The sequence below is a fragment of the Hevea brasiliensis genome, chromosome 12 (assembly GCF_030052815.1).
Source record: "Hevea brasiliensis isolate MT/VB/25A 57/8 chromosome 12, ASM3005281v1, whole genome shotgun sequence".
In the NCBI taxonomy this organism is placed as follows: Eukaryota; Viridiplantae; Streptophyta; class Magnoliopsida; order Malpighiales; family Euphorbiaceae; genus Hevea; species Hevea brasiliensis.
The window spans coordinates 11,798,711-11,816,599 of NC_079504.1; the positions used below are offsets into that span (position 1 = coordinate 11,798,711).

Genomic DNA, 17,889 nt, shown 5'->3' on the forward strand with positions numbered 1-17,889 from the left:
CCCGAATCATTTATGTCCAAGATCAAACTCTGATCCATCAACTCATGCAACTCCCGAATTAACAGTCTTCTCTCTGCTGACATATGTGCCAAGCTGCCAGAAGATTCCATGCTCAAAGCATCCACTACTACATTTGCTTTACTTGGATGGTATTGGATGGTGTAGTCATAGTCCTTCAGAAGCTCCATCCATTTTCTCTGCCTCAAATTTAAATCCTTGTATTGAAAGATATATTTCAAGCTTTTATGGTCAGTGTATATCTCACACACCTCACCATACAGGTAGTGCCTCCAGATTTTTAGTGCAAAGACAACAGTCACCATTTCTAAATCATGAGTAGGGTAGTTCTGCTCGTGCTTCTTTAACTGTCTTGAAGCATAAACCACCACTTTATCATGTTGCATCAAATCACACCCCAATTCAACTCTAGAAGCACCACAGTATATCGTATACCCTTCTCCACTCATAGCAAAAGTTAACACAAGCTGAAATTAAACGGTCCTTAAGCTTCTGAAAGCTTTTCTCACACTCTTCTAACCAAAAAATAGGACGTTCTTTCTAGTCAACTGTGTCAAAGGAGCTACTACCTGGAGAAGATCTGTACAAAGCGCCTGTAATAACCTACTAGGCTTAGACAACTTCACACTTTGGAAACTGTAGTAGGCCTAAGCCAATTAGTTATTGTTTCAATTTTCTTGAGATCCACTTGAATGCCTTCACTAGAGACCACATGTCATAAGAATGAAATACTTTCCAATCAAAACTCATACTTCGAAAACTTAACATATAGCTGATGCTTTCTCAAGGCCTGTAACACCATCCTTAAATGCCAAGCATGTTCTTCCTCAGTCCAAGAATATACTAAAATGTTATTTATGAAAATAATGACAAAGTAATCCAGGAATGGCCTAAACATCCTGCTCCTTAAATCCATAAACACTGCTGGTGCATTAGTGAGTCCAACGATATCATCAAAAACTCATAATGACCATACTTAGTCCTGAATGCTATTTTTAGCACATTCTCACTCCTTATTCTTGATAGCCCGATGTTATCCCGTCATCCAGTCAGTTATCCAGTCAGTTTCGGGATATAGCAACCATTGTTATGCAGAAACCATCAATGCTGAAATTCAACGCCCTTACACTATTAGTATGGTTGAGCGACTCATGCACGAAATTCACTTTGCTGTTGATCCACATAGCAGCTCCAAGAAGCAGGTCATCATCTAACCCTTTTAATTTTTTTTAATTAACATAACTAATATATGTTAATTGATTATCTTCTAATGAAATTTCATGTTGTTGGCACCCTCCGTAATTCCATGTGAAACTGCTATCAAAAATTTTCACTGTTGTTTTGTAGTTTTGGAATGCACCTATTTTTCTTATGTATTTATTAATGTATGATTTCACTTTTATTAGAGTTATTTGATGCCATGTTATTGAACTATTGTTGCTGGAGTTCAACGTTGTTGTAAACGCTGAACCTGTTCTTTTATTTGATGAGGATAATCCAAAACTCAGATGTGTATCTTGATCAGGCACTAGAAGTCATTCGTCAGCTTCAGAAGTACTTCCCAATAAAGCTATCTCCAATGAGACTGCGATTGACTGTTACTGAACCAAAATTTTCTACTCTTCTGGAAAAGCTAAATACCTGGATTCTACCATTGTTTCAAAGGATGAATCTGGAAGTCAGCTCTCTGTTGTAAGTTTCTGTCTGCCTTGTATAACTCTTATAAGTTTTAATTTTACTTTATAATGTGACCTGTCTTTGTTTATCTGTTTCATTGCCTTTAGCATATCAAGCTTAACCCCAATATTCTCATTCAAATGCTGAAGTAGGATTCTTTTTCTGGCAATATCTTAAACAAGTTGTGTTTGCAACAAATGTATAGACAATGTAAAGGATTATTCTGAATAATTTATTATTTTTCCTTTTCTCCTATTAAAACATATTTATCATATTATTACTCCCGGGCAGAACATATGATTAAGCTAGCTGTTAGCTTTCAACAGACTTTGTTATTTATACTTCTTAGGTTATTTTTCTCTTGATTTTAGTGGACTTAAGTGGATTATGTTTGCATTATGAGTAATTACCCATTCCATTATGTGGGTTGGTTGAGATTCCTTCTTTGACTTGGGATTAATGCCCATCCTTGTAAGAAAGGAGGGAATTATATTTTAAACTCTCACTTATAAGAACACCTACACGTTTAGTTGTTCTATTTTCAATTCCTAGCTTAATTAGATGTAGACATGATAGAAGTATGAAGATACATAAGCTTGTTTACGGTGCAACACCTGCCACAATTTGTAACTTTTATGCACTGTTACCTTTTAACTTGATGTATCTAAAGCCATAGTTGCTAACTAATTTGAGTGCAATCCGTATTGTACTCCATTCTATTCTTCTAGATTAAATAGGTTTTTTTTTTTATTTCTTTTGGAACTTCTCTCAAAGTTTTCACAATCTACTTCAAGTTTCTTCCCTTTTCCCCCTATCTCTCAAGTGATAGTGGAATAGTCTTATAGTGGTTGATATCATCTCAGATGTATCATGAATCTGCTCTTCTTCTGTGCTTCACTTGCATTTTAAATGTTGTGCAGAATTGTGGATTAGACCCAGGTTTCTTTCAGGAGTGTGATGTCCTGGTGAGGAATCTGCAGGGCAGGCTGGAAATTCTTGCAGTGTCTGTGCATTATGAAGGGGACACCAGTGGAGATGATTATGATGATCATGAAGATGTGCGATCAAGCCTACCAAAGGAATCTACTGATTCTGTGGTCCAACTAAGTAAGAAATTGCAAAAGCAGACTGTCTTTGTAGAAAAGAATACTGAGGGGAGGTGAAGCAACACATGCAATGCATTTGTTGGGGATGCCAAGCAGTGCAGGGATCACTTTAAGAGTGAGTGGCACAAACATAATTTGAAGCGCAAGACCAAGCAACTCCCGCCTCTCACAGCAGAAGAGTGCTTAGCAGATGTGGACCTGGATGACTCAAAAGCGTATTTGAAAGATTACACATTTTGAGGTGGCTGGGCTCAGTTTTATCATTATGTGTAGATATGCATCGCCTTATACAATTTTGAGCCATTTTGTATGCCCATACTTCAATCGGCTTGCATCCCAAGTCCCAACTTTGATATATGGAGTAGTCAGGTCAGAACACTCTGCGTTCTAGTTCATTAGCTAGTTTCACACGTTAGTTTTATTCTGTGGTCTTCACAGAATCGTCTGGTTGTTGACTGTGAGTCTGGGATTAACTCCATGTTTTTTTTCCTGGACATTTGAGAGGGGTAACTGGAAGAGAGAAGGCAGCTGTCACAGGATTTTGATACTTCTGTTGGAAATTGGAGAATGAGAAAGATGATGGATTTGAATGAAGAAAACTTTTATTAGGAAGGATTAAATTATAATTTCCAAAAGAACACTCACTGCACACGCACTTATTTTCTCACGCACGCTAATACTCTTACATACACCATTACTCACTTGATTGCACTTTTATACTAACTTAGAGAACCACAACCTAAAAACTAGCCGTTAAGAATAGAGACGTCAAGCTCATATATACCCTATATTAAAATCCCATATTTTTAATGTTTGACACAAGTTTCCTCTTGCAACGGGATCTTAACATTTCACCATACTTCACAATATCGGTGCCCATGCCGATTGGTTTTGCACTAATTTAATTTAGCCCTGAGGAATTCTGATATTCCGGCGTCACCATTCATGCTATACAATTGCAACTAGAAGGGATGGTAGATGGCTCAGATACCATCATATGAATTTAGAAAAATCACACCTCAAAAGTTAGATGTTGAGGTTTGAGAGTTTAAATTCAGATTTTTCATATTGAAATCCCATACTTTTTAATTGTACATGTTCCTTTGCAATGGGATTGACACACATGTGATGGCACCCACACACGCTAGTGTCTCTCAACTCACTGGTGCGTACCAACTGCAGAAATGATAATATTTGAATTACGTATGGAAGATTTTTATTTTTTGTTTTAAAATAGAGGATTTATAGGTCAATGTTGCCGGTGAGATCTTCAATATTCTTGAGGCTTAAGTAATTGGCTTTGTCCTGTGATCTGTTTTTGTGTGGAAAAACTTGATTTAGGGGAAGATGCCTGCTCGGAAAAGAACAAGGTAACAGATACATACAAGAGCACAAAGAAGATTCACAGTTGACAAGTGAAAACTGAATATATCCTGTCAGATCAGTTTCTTTGTTATACTTGGAATTAACAAGATCACATGCCCATTTTGACATAAGGTGATGAACTCAAGTGGAAAAAGAACTTTATAAGAGATCTAATCATCTCTAACAGTACCATACCTAGGATGCCTGCCTTCCATTTGCAGAGAAGGCTTCATCAATAAAATTAGCAATTGCAACTTCTCATACATTTTGGTTTTGAATGAAGGGATGATATAAAAATATATTTTATATTGTAATTTTAAGTTACATAAATATGAAAATTGTTATTTTACTTTCTTAACTAAAATCTAATAATATTTTATAATAATATACACAAAAAAAAATTAATTATTATAAAAATTAAAATAATTAAAATGAAAAGCTCATCTTAGACAAATGAAAAGCTTTCTCCACGTGCATCGATCTGCACCCTTGGATTTTGTTGAATTGGATTTTTTGTGAGTTGAGAGGTTCCTTGATGAAATGTCATCCACATGAAATACAAGGAGACAATCACCGCATAAAATTTGTGAGAATGTCTATCCACTTGCAGGAATATAGAGATCAGAATTAATTCCAAAGGATTAAATGTGGAGAAAATTAAAGAGAAGGGAAAAATAAATAGATAAAAAGAAAATAAAAATCTTGCAAACTCCTCTTATCCAAGAGGGCAAGGCCACATCTTCTTTCTCATCAAATATTATCCTTTCCTAGTACTCCATCAAGAGTAAGAAGAAGATATGGCTATGAAGAATTGTTTTCAAGTGAGTACTACTGTGTGCACTAGTGCTAGAGCTGGAGTAGTTTTTGCTCCTGTAGAGAAGCTTCATTTGCCAACTTCTTGTAAAGGACTGAATCTATCCAATTTATCATTGTCTTCATCATCTTCTTTCTTTGCCCATTCACTCACTCTGAGAGGCAGAAGCCAAAAGTCTCGCATCTTCTGCAAAGCTCGTGAAGCTTTAGATGAAGGTTTGCCAATTAGTTCCTCATTTACAACTCCATTTTTGTTTCTTTATTTAATCCTCTTAACAAGTCTGCTCTTTGTACGCATCATTTTGTAGTTGCTGCTATAGGGCTGGTAGTTATTGAAGTTTTAGCCTCATTTAGATTTTTTTTTTTTATTTCAAAAATTGAATTTGCTGGAAAATAAATGTTAAGAATTACAGAGAAAATATTGGAAAGCATACTTTTACCATTATTTTCATCGAGTATTTATATACAGTATGCTGCATCTAACTTGTGCAAAGAAATCTGCAGTCCAAGTAGTGACAGATTCAAGCTGGGACAATCTTGTGATTGCCAGAGAAACCCCCGTTCTGGTGGAGTTTTGGGCACCCTGGTGTGGACCCTGTCGGATGATAGCGCCGGTTATCGATGAATTGGCAAAAGAATATGCCGGAAAGATTGCGTGTTTCAAGGTAAATACCGACGAGTCTCCAAATATTGCCAACAGGTATGGAATAAGGAGCATTCCAACTGTGCTGTTTTTCAAGAAAGGTGAGAAGAAAGAAAGTGTCATCGGAGCAGTGCCCAAGACTACCTTGACTAGTACCTTGGAGAAATATTTAGATGCTTGAGAAGACAATTTGGACAACTTCAAATTGTACCTGGTTATGGTATATGTTCATTTCATTGACCATATTCAAATGACTTGTACTTAATGTAGATGTCTCTATGAATATAGTTCTCCAAATGATCTGAATTATGAAAGTTTCATACAGCAGATCCATCATTTACCCGCACCCATCAAATATGCCCCAGCTCATTTGGGTTAGACCGCGTTTATTTGATTTGCATCTATTCGTAAGCATGGCTTCAGAAACAGGTCTCCATAACAATAATCAATTTGCTTGAATAATATGGCATTAATTAAAAGTTTTTAGTTGCAAGTAAGCCAGATCTGGCATAGAGATTCAAAAGTCATTTTAGCTTTCCCCAGTTTCTTCCACCAGCCAGATTCAAGACTGCTTATTTTGTTACTTCGAAATGCTACATGGATTTCTTAACAAGTTGACCAAGGCCAGGGGGCAGAGATCACGTTTCCAGTAAAAGGCAAGAAACCATAGTCCAACAATGGAACGGGATATCATTCTAAAATAAAACCGAACATAATTCTACCTTCTTTTCAATGCGAATGTTCTACAAATATACTACTTTCAATCAAGCCATGAATTTACACTCTCAAGGGGGGAAGGATTGGAGAGAGAGAGAGAGAGAGAGAGAGAGAGAGAGAGTATAGCAAATACAAACCCTATATTCACAACTCTGGTAAGTGGAAGGAACTACAGAGGAAAAGAGCCTTCAACCACACATATTTCCTACCTGAATCCATTTCCTAGACTGTTAGGGGGAAAAGAGGCTGTATTGAATCATAAATCGGGAAAACAACTAGAAGAAAATGAAGCAACTCGAAGAGAATTTAACATTTCATTGATAAAACACTATGCTATATGTTTTACTTTTTCCTGAAATTAGTACAAAGTGGGAAATTAGCCCTGAAACTATTCCACCGTGAAATGCCATCTTCACAGGGCTGTAGGAAATTATGCCCACGCTCATGCTGCACAAGCAGCTAAAATCACGAACTGAAACACCAGTATCATTGATAGCGCCTTCAAGGGGAAGGTTTCCAATCATACGGAAGATTATTAAAACCATTAACTGCTCCTAGGCCATTAAGCAGTTGGTTCCCCAAATCTTGTTGATGATTCAGGCTTTGGTCTCGAACCATAGATGGCACACTAACCCGTCCATTTATCAGAGAGTTACTGCCCATTGCAGCTCTAATTCCATTAACCACGGCAGACTGCCCAAGTCCACTGCCCATGGTGCCAAATCCACCACCCCCCATTCCAGAATTATTGACTGTCCCATTCCCTACTAGGCCATTTCCCCCATTGAGAACCGCATTGTTATTTGTTGGCAAAATCCCATTAACATTTTTCATATCATTCCCCAAAGAACCAACCCCAACCATACCACCTGTGCCATTCATTTGGGATGACATCATTATTTCATGTATGATTTTCTGAACAGAGCTTTGAGCATCACCATGGTCAGCCTCACCAGAAAGAGCTGGTTGTTGCAAGGGAATATTTGCTGGTGAGTTTGTAGGACCAATGTGGTTGGGAGCTGTTAAGGCACTATGAGATGCTTGTGTGGGATTATTAGATGAAGAGGGTGTTGGTGATTGGAAAGCAGAAGGATTAGATTGTGCCTGCGGAACCGTGCTAGAGGAACCCGGAGATGGAATCTGAACAGAATTTCCTCCATAGGGACTGCTTGCGTTATTCATTGAATTTTGTTGTCTTGAATTCATAGAATTTTGGTGGAGAAGCCCAGCAATAGCACCGGCAGAAGTAGACACAGATACCGTACTGAGGGAGTTATTTACAGTAGACACGCCATTGCTAGCAGCAATTTGCATTCCAACAGCTTGTACAGAGCTTTGATCACTGTTTGAGTTCTGGGGCATTGTTTGCTGCTGCTGCTGTTGTAGTTGTTCCTCAGGCTGTTGAGCTTGACTATGAAACCCAGATGATACACTTGTCCTCCGAGGGAACTTGGCCAAACTCTCTGACAACAAAGAAATAAGTCAGATGGCGTTTTTCACTTGCAACACCATATCCTGATGCTGACATGGAAACAAAGGATCTGAAGACAAAACTTGTCCAATAGGGTAATGTGATAACTACATTCATGTAAATGCACTAATAATTATGAGAATAAATGTTTCACATGCAACCACACAGAAGAACAAATCATACAAAGATGGCAAAAGAATACAAGGCAAAACAGAGGAGATGGAAGGAAAATAAAGGACAGCCAGAAACAGAAATTTCACCTCTGTGCAAATGCCTTGCTTTGCAATAATACATACGCAACTTTTCCAAGACTGAAATATAGTAAAAGTCACAATCCATTCATTGAAATATTATTTACTTCTTAAGGGTCAAAAAAAAATCCATGGGATATAGGCAAAACTACATTGTGGTCAGTGCACACCAAAAACACACATCCCCCCCCCCCAAAAAAAAAAAAAAGGGCGAGAGAAAAACAAAACAAAAGCAAGCCAAAAAATATATATCTTATACAATACTTGAAATCTTAACATTTCTCCATTATCCTCTCCTTTAGCCCCTTGAAATGTAAACACCCTGACTTGGCTCTCCAAATTTTTCAATTTCCATTGCTACACTTACCTTTGACCCCCTTAAAACCTGAAAATTTTCCATTCCCCCTTTACACAAAGTTTTCCATAGTCACCTTTACTCTCAACCCCTCCAATCTTGAAGTTCTAATTCTGCACCTACATGGGACTCCAGCATACACAACTGCACATTTTTTGCTTTCCCATTATCAAACTACTGATCATCTCAGCTCAATAGTCCTTGAGCAAAAAAGAAAAGGAAATTTATTATAATTCCATATAGTAGACTTTTGTATACCATATGCTACTAAACAATCAAAGGAAACTCCAAAATCCATTTCACTAATCTCAAAATTTCAGGACCTAGATTCAAGTCAAAACTAAATATGTTTTTTCAAGCTCCAGGCAAAAGACACACAGACAAAAAGAGTGAAAAATCCATAAATTAGTCTAACCACTAAATCTGAAACTATGTAAAACCAAACAGGCAAGCACCCAATCTAATCTCTCAAAAGGTTTTCTCCACTGAAACTTTCAAAAAAGTGCACCATTTCTCTGGCACAAACCAAAGTTAGCCATTTGAATAAGCATCATTCTTCCTCATGCTTGCATTTTGATGAGCCCATTTAATTACAGGATAAGGCAATAAACTTCCAAAAACAGTTATCAAGGTGATCCTTTATCCTGCTCCTCCTTACCTTGCCTGAGTGAAGGAAACCTCCGTATGTTTGGACATTTCTGCCTCCATCCAAAATCATGAAGATGGAGAAGGCTTTAAATTAAAAGTAACACTGGATCACTTAGAGAGTAGTTGTGCCAAAGGAAACAGGGTGATATTCCAGCAAACTATTAGATGTTATCTTTTCCATTATCAGATCCCAAAGGAAAGCTAAAAAAATACAAACCCAACATTCAAGCATATAATTCACCTAAATCCGTGCCCAATGACACTCATATACAGTTAGTTTCCAAGCTAGAAATAAACTTATGTACAAATCTTTAATTCAACCAGTTTATTCAAAAAGGAAATAGAACTCGGTATTACCTATGAAACATGTAAGAGTCACCCTACTAAACACCTACAGCATCCCCTCCCCCCCCTTAAAAAAAAAAAAAAACTCTATATTTATTTTTTTTAGCTCTTCTGAGATCAATTTCATTTTCTCCTGTGTTTTTCAATATTTTCCACATCAGTGTGCACTCAAAAGATAAAGACACTGTTCCCCCACAAAGACACTATAATGATATACAACAAAAAGAAATATCACAAGATAGGCAGCCATGCAACATGAGAAGCACCATTATACAATCACATGATTATGCACATGAACAGATTAATCACCCCCCATACAATCAACATCAGCACAGAAATCTGGTCAAGGCACATGGAAAAGTTGTGAGAATTCTCTCACTACCAAGTTGAGTATAAACTTTATTTAGGCAGTTGAAGGCTCTATCTTTATTCAGCCATCAATCTTATTTTGGTCCAAAAATAACAGTAGTTAGAACAACAATATGGTTAGACAATACGACACTGTATATTGAATGTATAGCAATACAACATAGAGAATGCTAATTTTAACAGTCCAAAAAGAAGTTCAAGAACTATATTATCTAAGCAAAAGGAAGATCAAATACTTGAATACTTACCAGCAATACACTCCCATTATATTTGTATGGTGTACTAATGAACTAAAGCAGTGATACAGCAAAAAGTGTAACAGACGTTTTCCCGAATCACTGTGCTAATTACACCTCGAGATTTGCCAAATTTAAAGAATGAAAGGTCAAATCACAAGAAAAACTCATCAAGCTTACCCATAGGCCCAGTCCCTGTTTCACGGCTGTAATCAATCAAGTCTTTCATGCTATTTACCACTTCAGATATCTGCAACAACAATATCGAACCAATTGTCAAAGAAAAAAAAAAAGGGTAGCAATTAACTATAAAAATGCAGCAGTTCATTAATCTAATCAAATGTCATTTCTATAATATTAAAAGAATATGTTATAGTTATTATAAATGTAAAACGAAAAAACTAAAATCATTTGAAAATGTTTGTAATAGCTGGTAATTGCACCCATTAAAACATCAAAAGACTACAGTGAAACAGTGTTCAAAAATGGTTTCAACAATGCAATGAAAATACATAGCCACAACTCATAAGTCAGTGCTTGAGACCTAAAGCAAATTCTCAAGGATTTCAGAACTACTGAGAAAATAGTTTCTTGATTACAAGGGGAAGAACATTTCCAAATAAGATGCAAGAGACTATTAAAAACCTGATTTGGAAGGAACCAAGTGTTGGGCATTAGAATATGCACATGAGAATAAAAGGAATATCTATTTCCCCAAAAGGAATTTCCATTTTCCCAAATGAAAAATCATGAAATCTATCACAATATCATGAATTTGGAGATTTGGACAGCATGATTATCTAATGGAGATTTGAGATTTGCCTTGCTTTTTTTAAGCAATGTTCATATACATTTTGATTTTCATTAAATCCTGCAATAAATTTCATTATGAATGTGGAAAGAGAAAATAATGGTAATAAGTCGTGCAGAGATAACTCCACAAGCAAACAAATATCAGAAATCACAGTTTTTTTTTCTAGGCTGATTTAAAAGGAAAGTAGTGTTTCAGTGAAAGAAAGGCAGTCTAGGAGAAAACATACACATTAAATACCAATAGAACATTTAAAACCTAATCACAAAAGATATATGTTGAAAAAAGACATTGAAGCTTTCTTCATTAAACAGACAGAAAATGGAAGTTTATTGCTTAAAATTTAAAACCATCAAATATGATAGTATCTCAAAGTAAAGGGTATCATTTCTTATCCAAAATTTACATTAATCCCAATAGCAAGGTCAACGAGATACATGCAAAAAATACCCACTATCTTTAACCTTTAACAATTGATGATCAACATGAGATTCATGGAACTACATTGACCACAAAAGGATTTATGACATCACCTGCAGGCACCTCACATATCTCTTTGTATATCCTAAATCATTCACCAATGGCACTTCCAAAGCTTTTGCAAGTTGCCGAGCTGATGCAACAAACCTAAAGAAAGATAGCTCATCAACGACAATAGAAGAGCCCAGGCATTGTACATTATTGTCCAAAAATATCAAATTGTGCACTGGACTTGTGTTTTCCAACAATATAAAAATAAATATACCCAGGTTTAGTAAAAGCATGAAGTTCTGCGAACAGATGGGAAGGGATGGAATACAATTCTTGTCAACTTGTTCCAAACATAACATAAATCCCTTACCTTGCAAGAATCTATGTAATCTCAGAAAAACCCTAGAAACAACTATAAAATTCCCACACACTGTCTTTAAATAACACAAATCAACAGCAGAAACAGTTCTTTAAATGAAAAATCATTAACAGTACAATCTCACACATCTCTTGTACATGCTCAGCAAAATTCAGAAATGCAATATTATCATTCAACTTCACAAAAATAAACCATGCTTGCACATATACCAAGGCCTAATTTCAGCATGCATGCTAACTGCTAAGTCCTATTTAGTGTACAGGAACCATGTTTGCTATGCACTTTTAGTTTGTGTGTGCACACTTTTGGTTTGTGAGTGTGTGTATATATATATATATGCACTGAACCCTCCATTCTACAGGTTCAAAAGCGCAATATGACTATTCTTCAATTTCACAAACACACAACAAGTGCACTATGCACATGGAGCGCGCGCGCTCGCGCGCGTGTGTCAGTGCACCAAGTATACACATGCAAGGGACGTGCAACAGTTTCATCACTATCATTATTGAAAACTTGAAAAAATGACCAACAGAACACAAATAAACACAGCACACTGTAAAGAGATTAACAATTCAGGGCAACAAGGAATAGATCAAGCTTTCAACTTTCAATTTAAGGGATAAAGAAAAAAAAAATACAACAATCAAAACACCACCTAAAGGCTCATATTGCTTGATAACAAAATGTACTTATAAGTGACAAATAACTTACATGTTACAATTATTTTGCAAATCTGGAACGGATAAATTAGATGATGCATTTTGACAAGCAGCCTGGTATTTTTGAGCTGCAGCACCAAGCTGACTGACCTGCAAAATATAAAAAAATATATATATATATTCAAGTATAATATTTGCCAGTAAGAAATATTTAAAAATTCCGGTTGCAATGCCACAGCAGAATTGCAGAAAACTTCCACCTAAACACTACTCAATGTTTGTTTGGTGAAGAACAGAACATTAAAGGGTGCTTTGCATTTTCTGTTAAAAAGAGGTATAAACTAGTCATCATCAATACTGCATCCAATCTAAATAAAATGCACAAAACATAGTCCAGGTTCAACTGAAAGATCATATGGTTTTATTTTATATTGCTTGTACTAGTATTATTATTGGATATCATAAAGTATAACCCTTTTCATATGTAAGAAGAAAAGGAGGAAAACAATGTCAAAGCAACTGAGAATGACATAAAGAAGAATAATATAACTTTTTCATCAAAATAATAAAATTTTACTTGGCAGATAATTGCTTTCCTATTCCTCACTTAGTTTGTGCATGTGTAGGTAACACACAGAGTAATTTAATAGTTATAGATAAAAATCTTTCATTGCCAAGTAAGCATATTTTGATGTCTGGTTTATTTATATGATCCCAATCCAGTAACATGAGCCAACAGATATTTTTTGGCATTGCAATTATGCTACAAAAATAAAACTCCATGTACGTGTTGAGAGACACAAGTACACAACTACCAGTGCATTATGGTGATCAGGTGATGTCAACTGAGCCCACATATAACACATAATCAAACTAACATCAAATGCCATAGAAAATTCAATTAATTTCACTTGCAATTAGCCATTATTTCACATTCATCAAATACTTGAGAGAATTTTCAGAACATTAAAACATGAAAAACCCTAGGCTCATTTAATTAATGATTATTTAGAATTATGAACAAAGAGAATCTAGATTGAGGAAAAGAAATGACAAGAAAAACTGGGTAGATAGAGAATCTCATTCATGTTATAGCAATTAAGATCAAAATATCATTAACTAATATATTCACTAAAAAATTATGCCAAACTTCCTCTAGATAATTGCATCTTATCATAGACACAAAGATACCAATACAGGGATAATGAGTTACTCTTGTTCTATAATTTCTATTGGAGAAATTCCTGCAGTGCAATAACAGTAGTGAGCATGGATTTCAGGACAATTCTAAAACTATTAAATCCATCATCAATTTGAATAAAAACTAACGCCAAAACAAATACAAAATGTCAAATAAGCCAACTGAGTTTTATATGACAGAGGTTCCTCATTCTTAAAACTTTTACTCAGGAACTAATAGTAACAAAGAACTTTTTTGTAGCATTAAGCAAAATGGTTCACTGCTAACCTGTGGTATTAACAATCTTCGAGGGATAAGCTCTTCATGGCGCCGTGCACAAAATTCCCAAGAGCATATCTGGCCAAAACAGTGGGGAAAAAGGGAGAATTTTAGTTCATAATACCTTAAGAATTTAGAAATTATCAACAGCAAGTATCTTATCGTGTACCTTCAAGTCTGGAGAGAAGACTATCCGTAGCTGACCATCCCGAACAACACGAAGTTGCTCAAAAACACTTTCCTGTATTGCTTTTGCATAGTCCAAGACAATTTGACCAGATGAGTTTTGATATTCACGTGGCATATCAACATAAAGAAGTTCTTCCAAGGTACCACTTTCATATTTGATTTTAAAAAGCCTGGGAAGAACCTCAACAGTTGCCTCTAAAAACACAGTAGACCAGAATAAGATACAGTAAAATGTGGGGGTAAAGTATCTAAAACAATGGAGACAACAATTCACAATACCACGAGTTAGTATCATTCATAAACTACAACAAGAACAAATAAAGATCAAACAACATACCAAAGCCACGGCCTGGCTTGCGATTGCAAATTTCACAGTGCCATATGTCCTGTAAAAGGAGAAAGTAAGATGCTAATAATGATTTACATCAATAATTGGCACTACAATAAAGTAAAACAAGTGGTTTATGAAAATAACTGTTAACTTATTAAGGGCATTCTTTTGTCTCGAGGATTCCAAAGAAAGCATTCAAACAAAGAAGTAGTAACACGGTATAAATAAACATGCAGTGATCCTCAAAACAATTGACCAGATTTGTCTAGTCATACCTGACAAACCCACTTAGAAAAGCACTATAGTAAGATTTAGAGGTGAGTCAGCAATTGTTAATGTTGCTAAGTTTTCTCAAGCAACTGACCTGAGGAAAAACTCCAGTTGTTTGCCTGCCACTTCCATACATAGAAACACACCACTTCTTTTTTGCATGTGGAGCAAAAAACTCTGCCACAAATTTTCTCCAGAACTCAATATTGTTGTCCTGCAAGACAATTTGGCACGATTATGAATCAGAAAAGTCAAAACCAAACACTCGACATAGATTCTTAGCCATCAGGAAATCTTACTTCAGGTCTGTGCTGTTGCTGATACATGTAATGTGTGAGTCGACGAGCACACATCCCCGGTTCATACCCTGCTTTCACAGGAGATCTCAGAGGCAAATTCTGCTGTTGAAATTGCTGTGCTAATTGAGGTCGTTGCTGTGGCATTGCTTTCAAGAGTTGCTGTTGATGATGTTGTTGTTGCATCTGCAACAGTCTTTGTTGATGTAAAAGATTAATTGTTGCAGCAGCAGCGGCCTGAGAAGTCTGCCTTGACATCGGAAGGAACTGCTGTTGTTGTTGCTGCTGCTGTTGATGCAGAAACAATGACTGATCTGAATGTTGAGGTTCCAATTTTACTGTTGCTAAACTTCTCATAGACTGAATTTGTTGAGGTTCCAATTTTACTGGACCAAGATTTCTAAATGGCTGCAGTTGCTGTGGCTGTTGCTGCTGTGCTCCATGTTGGTCATTTGTCACCTGAGGTTCCAACTTGACAGGCCCAACACTCCCTATTCCTCCACGAATTGGCTGAAATTGGTGTTGCTGCTGCACCTGGGTATTATGTGGGGCAGGGAACTGTTGCATAGGTTGCTGACTGTGCTGGACACTTTGAGCTTCAAGTTGTTGGGGTTGCTGTTGATCCAGTAACAACTGATTGCCAGAAGGATTTGAAAATTGCTGTCCCTGAACTTGACCAGATGGACCAGGACTTACCATACTTGACGGTACAAATGATGATGAAGGAGCATTGAAACCCATTCCACTACCAACTCCGGAAAGTGGATCTATTTCAGCCCCACCATCAATAGCTCCACGCTGGCTGCTCCCAGGACCAGAAAGCCCTGGATTTGGACCTCCATTTCCAAACGACTGATTAAGGAAGGACATATTGGGGACATTTCCAAGCATATTCATATTATTAAACTGAGTGCGTGGAGACACTAACGAAGGGAATGCAGTCTGAGAAGGCAGAGGACCTCCTTGAGCTCCTAGCATTCCCGAATTTGATCTCAAAAGCGAAGGAGAAACAGACTGGGCACCACCAATTGGCGTCGGTGGCCCCGAGGGTACCATTTTATCAAGAATGACAATCTACAAGCACTTCTCTAAGTATTACAACTATCTAAAACAACATGAATTGAATAAGCCTAACAAATCAGAATGAAGGACACATACAGCTGCACCTACTTAGCATTTCAACTCCTTATCTAAAGCTGCTGACTTCAAGGTCCTTATTGTGAAGTCCTTATTGTGCACCAATTGAAATGAGTAGGTTCCGTGTCCGAGCAGCTGGTGTTGGGTTTTACGACACACAAGCCAAAGACCAAAGCAATCAAAATCAAAAGAACATGTCTTGATTCTGAACATTCTATAGTCCCGCTATCTTCACACGACCAGCAATCTTCCAATGGTCCTCGCATGAATATCTGTACCATAAAAACAGCAGTTTTAGATCCATTTCAACAAAAAAAGTAACTCCATATAAAAGCTAAATGATTCTTCTACCACCAAACACAGCTTAAAAAATTTTCACTATATTTGCACTGTCAACTAAAATCCACAAGAAAATCACCATAAATTAGACTTAATCAAATACTAAAACAAACCCATATCACCAGAACTCAAGAGATGTTGCAGCAAAATTACAGAAAGCCCATGAAAAAATTTCACCATAGCCATAAACTCAAATTCAAATCACAAAACCTGAAAAAATAGAGCTTCAAAATGGCTGCAAAATTAAAACTTGGAATGGAACAAACTAATTGCAACAAAAAATAAATAAATGCTAGGAATGAACATAATAAAAAACCTCGATCGAGCACTAAAAACTGAATAGATCCAAAACAATAAGCAAAACAAAAATAATGGGTTTTGAAAGAAAAGCCAAGTCTGAGCTAAAAAAAATTCTTTGCAAAAATACAGAACTTACCCGCAGTAGAAATTAACGGTAGTGAGAGGGACAACAGTGAACAAGACAGATTTCTCTAATCAAAAGCATATACCACAATCCCAAAAATTCTCTATAATCAACCAAAGAACAAAAAAGAAAAACTCTCTTTGTTGCATAAAGACGAAGAAGGAGCTTATTCAAGTCGGAAGGGTCTCTGAACTCTAGGGTTTTTGTACGCTGAGTTCGCCAAAAATCTACCTTCTTTTTTAAGTTCGCCTTTTTTTTGTTGTTGTTTTCTCTCTCTATCAGTATATGAGTTGTGTGCCCTGCTATCGTCTGCTGTAGAGAAAGAGAGAGACCGTTTAGAGAGAGAAAGGGAAGAGAGAGTGTGGGTGTCCTTGCGGACGTCAAAATTGTATTCGATCGGATTGAATTTTCTCCATCTTCATTCTGTTTTCTTTTTATTTTCTTCTTTTCTCTCTCTAAGAAAATGAAGTCAAATGTTATTCTTTCTCTTCTCATCTCTTCCTCCTCCACCTCTCCTTCTATGGTATGTTATGTCTATGCATAGGCTACATCCATATATACATACATACATCCATCCATCTCACAAGCTGTTATCGGATTTTAGAGCAGACACAAGCGAAATTAGCCGCACAATAATAAAAATATTTTACAAAATTTAATTGATTAATAATAAAAATAAAATAATTAATAAATAAAAATTTTGTATTTATCTATTTTATAAAAATATACTTTTTTATTCTTCTTCAAATATAATTCACTTTCATTTTAAAAATAATTAATTTATTAATTTTAGTATATTACATATTTAATATATATATTATTAATAAACATATTATTAATCAATTATAAGTAAAATAATTAATATCAGTCATTAAATATTAATAGAATATATATTTAAAAAGATAAAATTTATTACTTTCATATATTAAAATTTTATTTGTCATTGTGGTTACAGTTAAAAATTTACTTTTTAAAAAATATATTTAAATTCTATTTAACTTACAACTTAAAAAATTTTAAAAAAATTGCTAATGATTAAGGAAAAAAAAAACAAAAATGTTGTAGTTATTATTAAATTAAAAAAATAAGAAAAAAAAAACTTGAATA

General features: G+C 35.8%; 2 protein-coding genes and 1 pseudogene across 3 annotated transcripts; 2 read left to right on the forward strand and 1 right to left on the reverse strand.

Moving 5' to 3' along the window:
- Positions 1-332: 332 nt before the first annotated feature.
- On the forward strand, positions 333-3,478 carry LOC110632551 (uncharacterized; annotated as a pseudogene).
- Positions 3,479-4,823: 1,345 nt separating this feature from the next.
- On the forward strand, positions 4,824-6,000 carry LOC110632562 (uncharacterized). Its single transcript, XM_058131124.1, has 2 exons — positions 4,824-5,195; positions 5,484-6,000. Exons 1-2 carry the CDS (start codon positions 4,964-4,966, stop codon positions 5,801-5,803), a joined length of 552 nt encoding a protein of 183 aa, XP_057987107.1. The 5' UTR covers positions 4,824-4,963; the 3' UTR covers positions 5,804-6,000.
- A 625-nt stretch (positions 6,001-6,625) lies between these two features.
- Positions 6,626-17,282, reverse strand: LOC110632561 (transcriptional corepressor SEUSS-like). Of its 2 annotated transcripts, none has more exons than XM_058131123.1 (10): positions 17,014-17,282; positions 14,886-16,291; positions 14,681-14,800; positions 14,323-14,371; positions 13,966-14,180; positions 13,806-13,874; positions 12,390-12,487; positions 11,359-11,452; positions 10,195-10,264; positions 6,626-7,802 (listed from the first exon to the last, which is right to left on the reverse strand). In XM_058131123.1, exons 2-10 carry the CDS (start codon positions 15,936-15,938, stop codon positions 6,841-6,843), a joined length of 2,730 nt encoding a protein of 909 aa, XP_057987106.1. In that variant the 5' UTR covers positions 15,939-16,291; positions 17,014-17,282; the 3' UTR covers positions 6,626-6,840. The 2 variants fall into 2 exon arrangements, with proteins under 2 accessions (XP_057987106.1, XP_021636517.2); XM_021780825.2 differs by having other exon boundaries at positions 16,795-17,282.
- Positions 17,283-17,889: the final 607 nt, after the last annotated feature.

Excerpts from the sequence above, each read along its gene's own strand:
- LOC110632562 (XM_058131124.1), top strand. The coding sequence starts at position 4,964 with ATGGCTATGAAGAATTGTTTTCAAGTGAGTACTACTGTGTGCACTAGT. Across the intron at positions 5,196-5,483 it reads TCGTGAAGCTTTAGATGAAG|TCCAAGTAGTGACAGATTCA; the intron begins GTTTGCCAATTA and ends AGAAATCTGCAG.
- LOC110632561 (XM_058131123.1), bottom strand. The coding sequence starts at position 15,938 with ATGGTACCCTCGGGGCCACCGACGCCAATTGGTGGTGCCCAGTCTGTT. Across the intron at positions 14,801-14,885 it reads AGCAACAGCACAGACCTGAA|GACAACAATATTGAGTTCTG; the intron begins GTAAGATTTCCT and ends ATTGTCTTGCAG. Across the intron at positions 11,453-12,389 it reads TTGCAAAATAATTGTAACAT|GTTTGTTGCATCAGCTCGGC; the intron begins GTAAGTTATTTG and ends ATCTTTCTTTAG.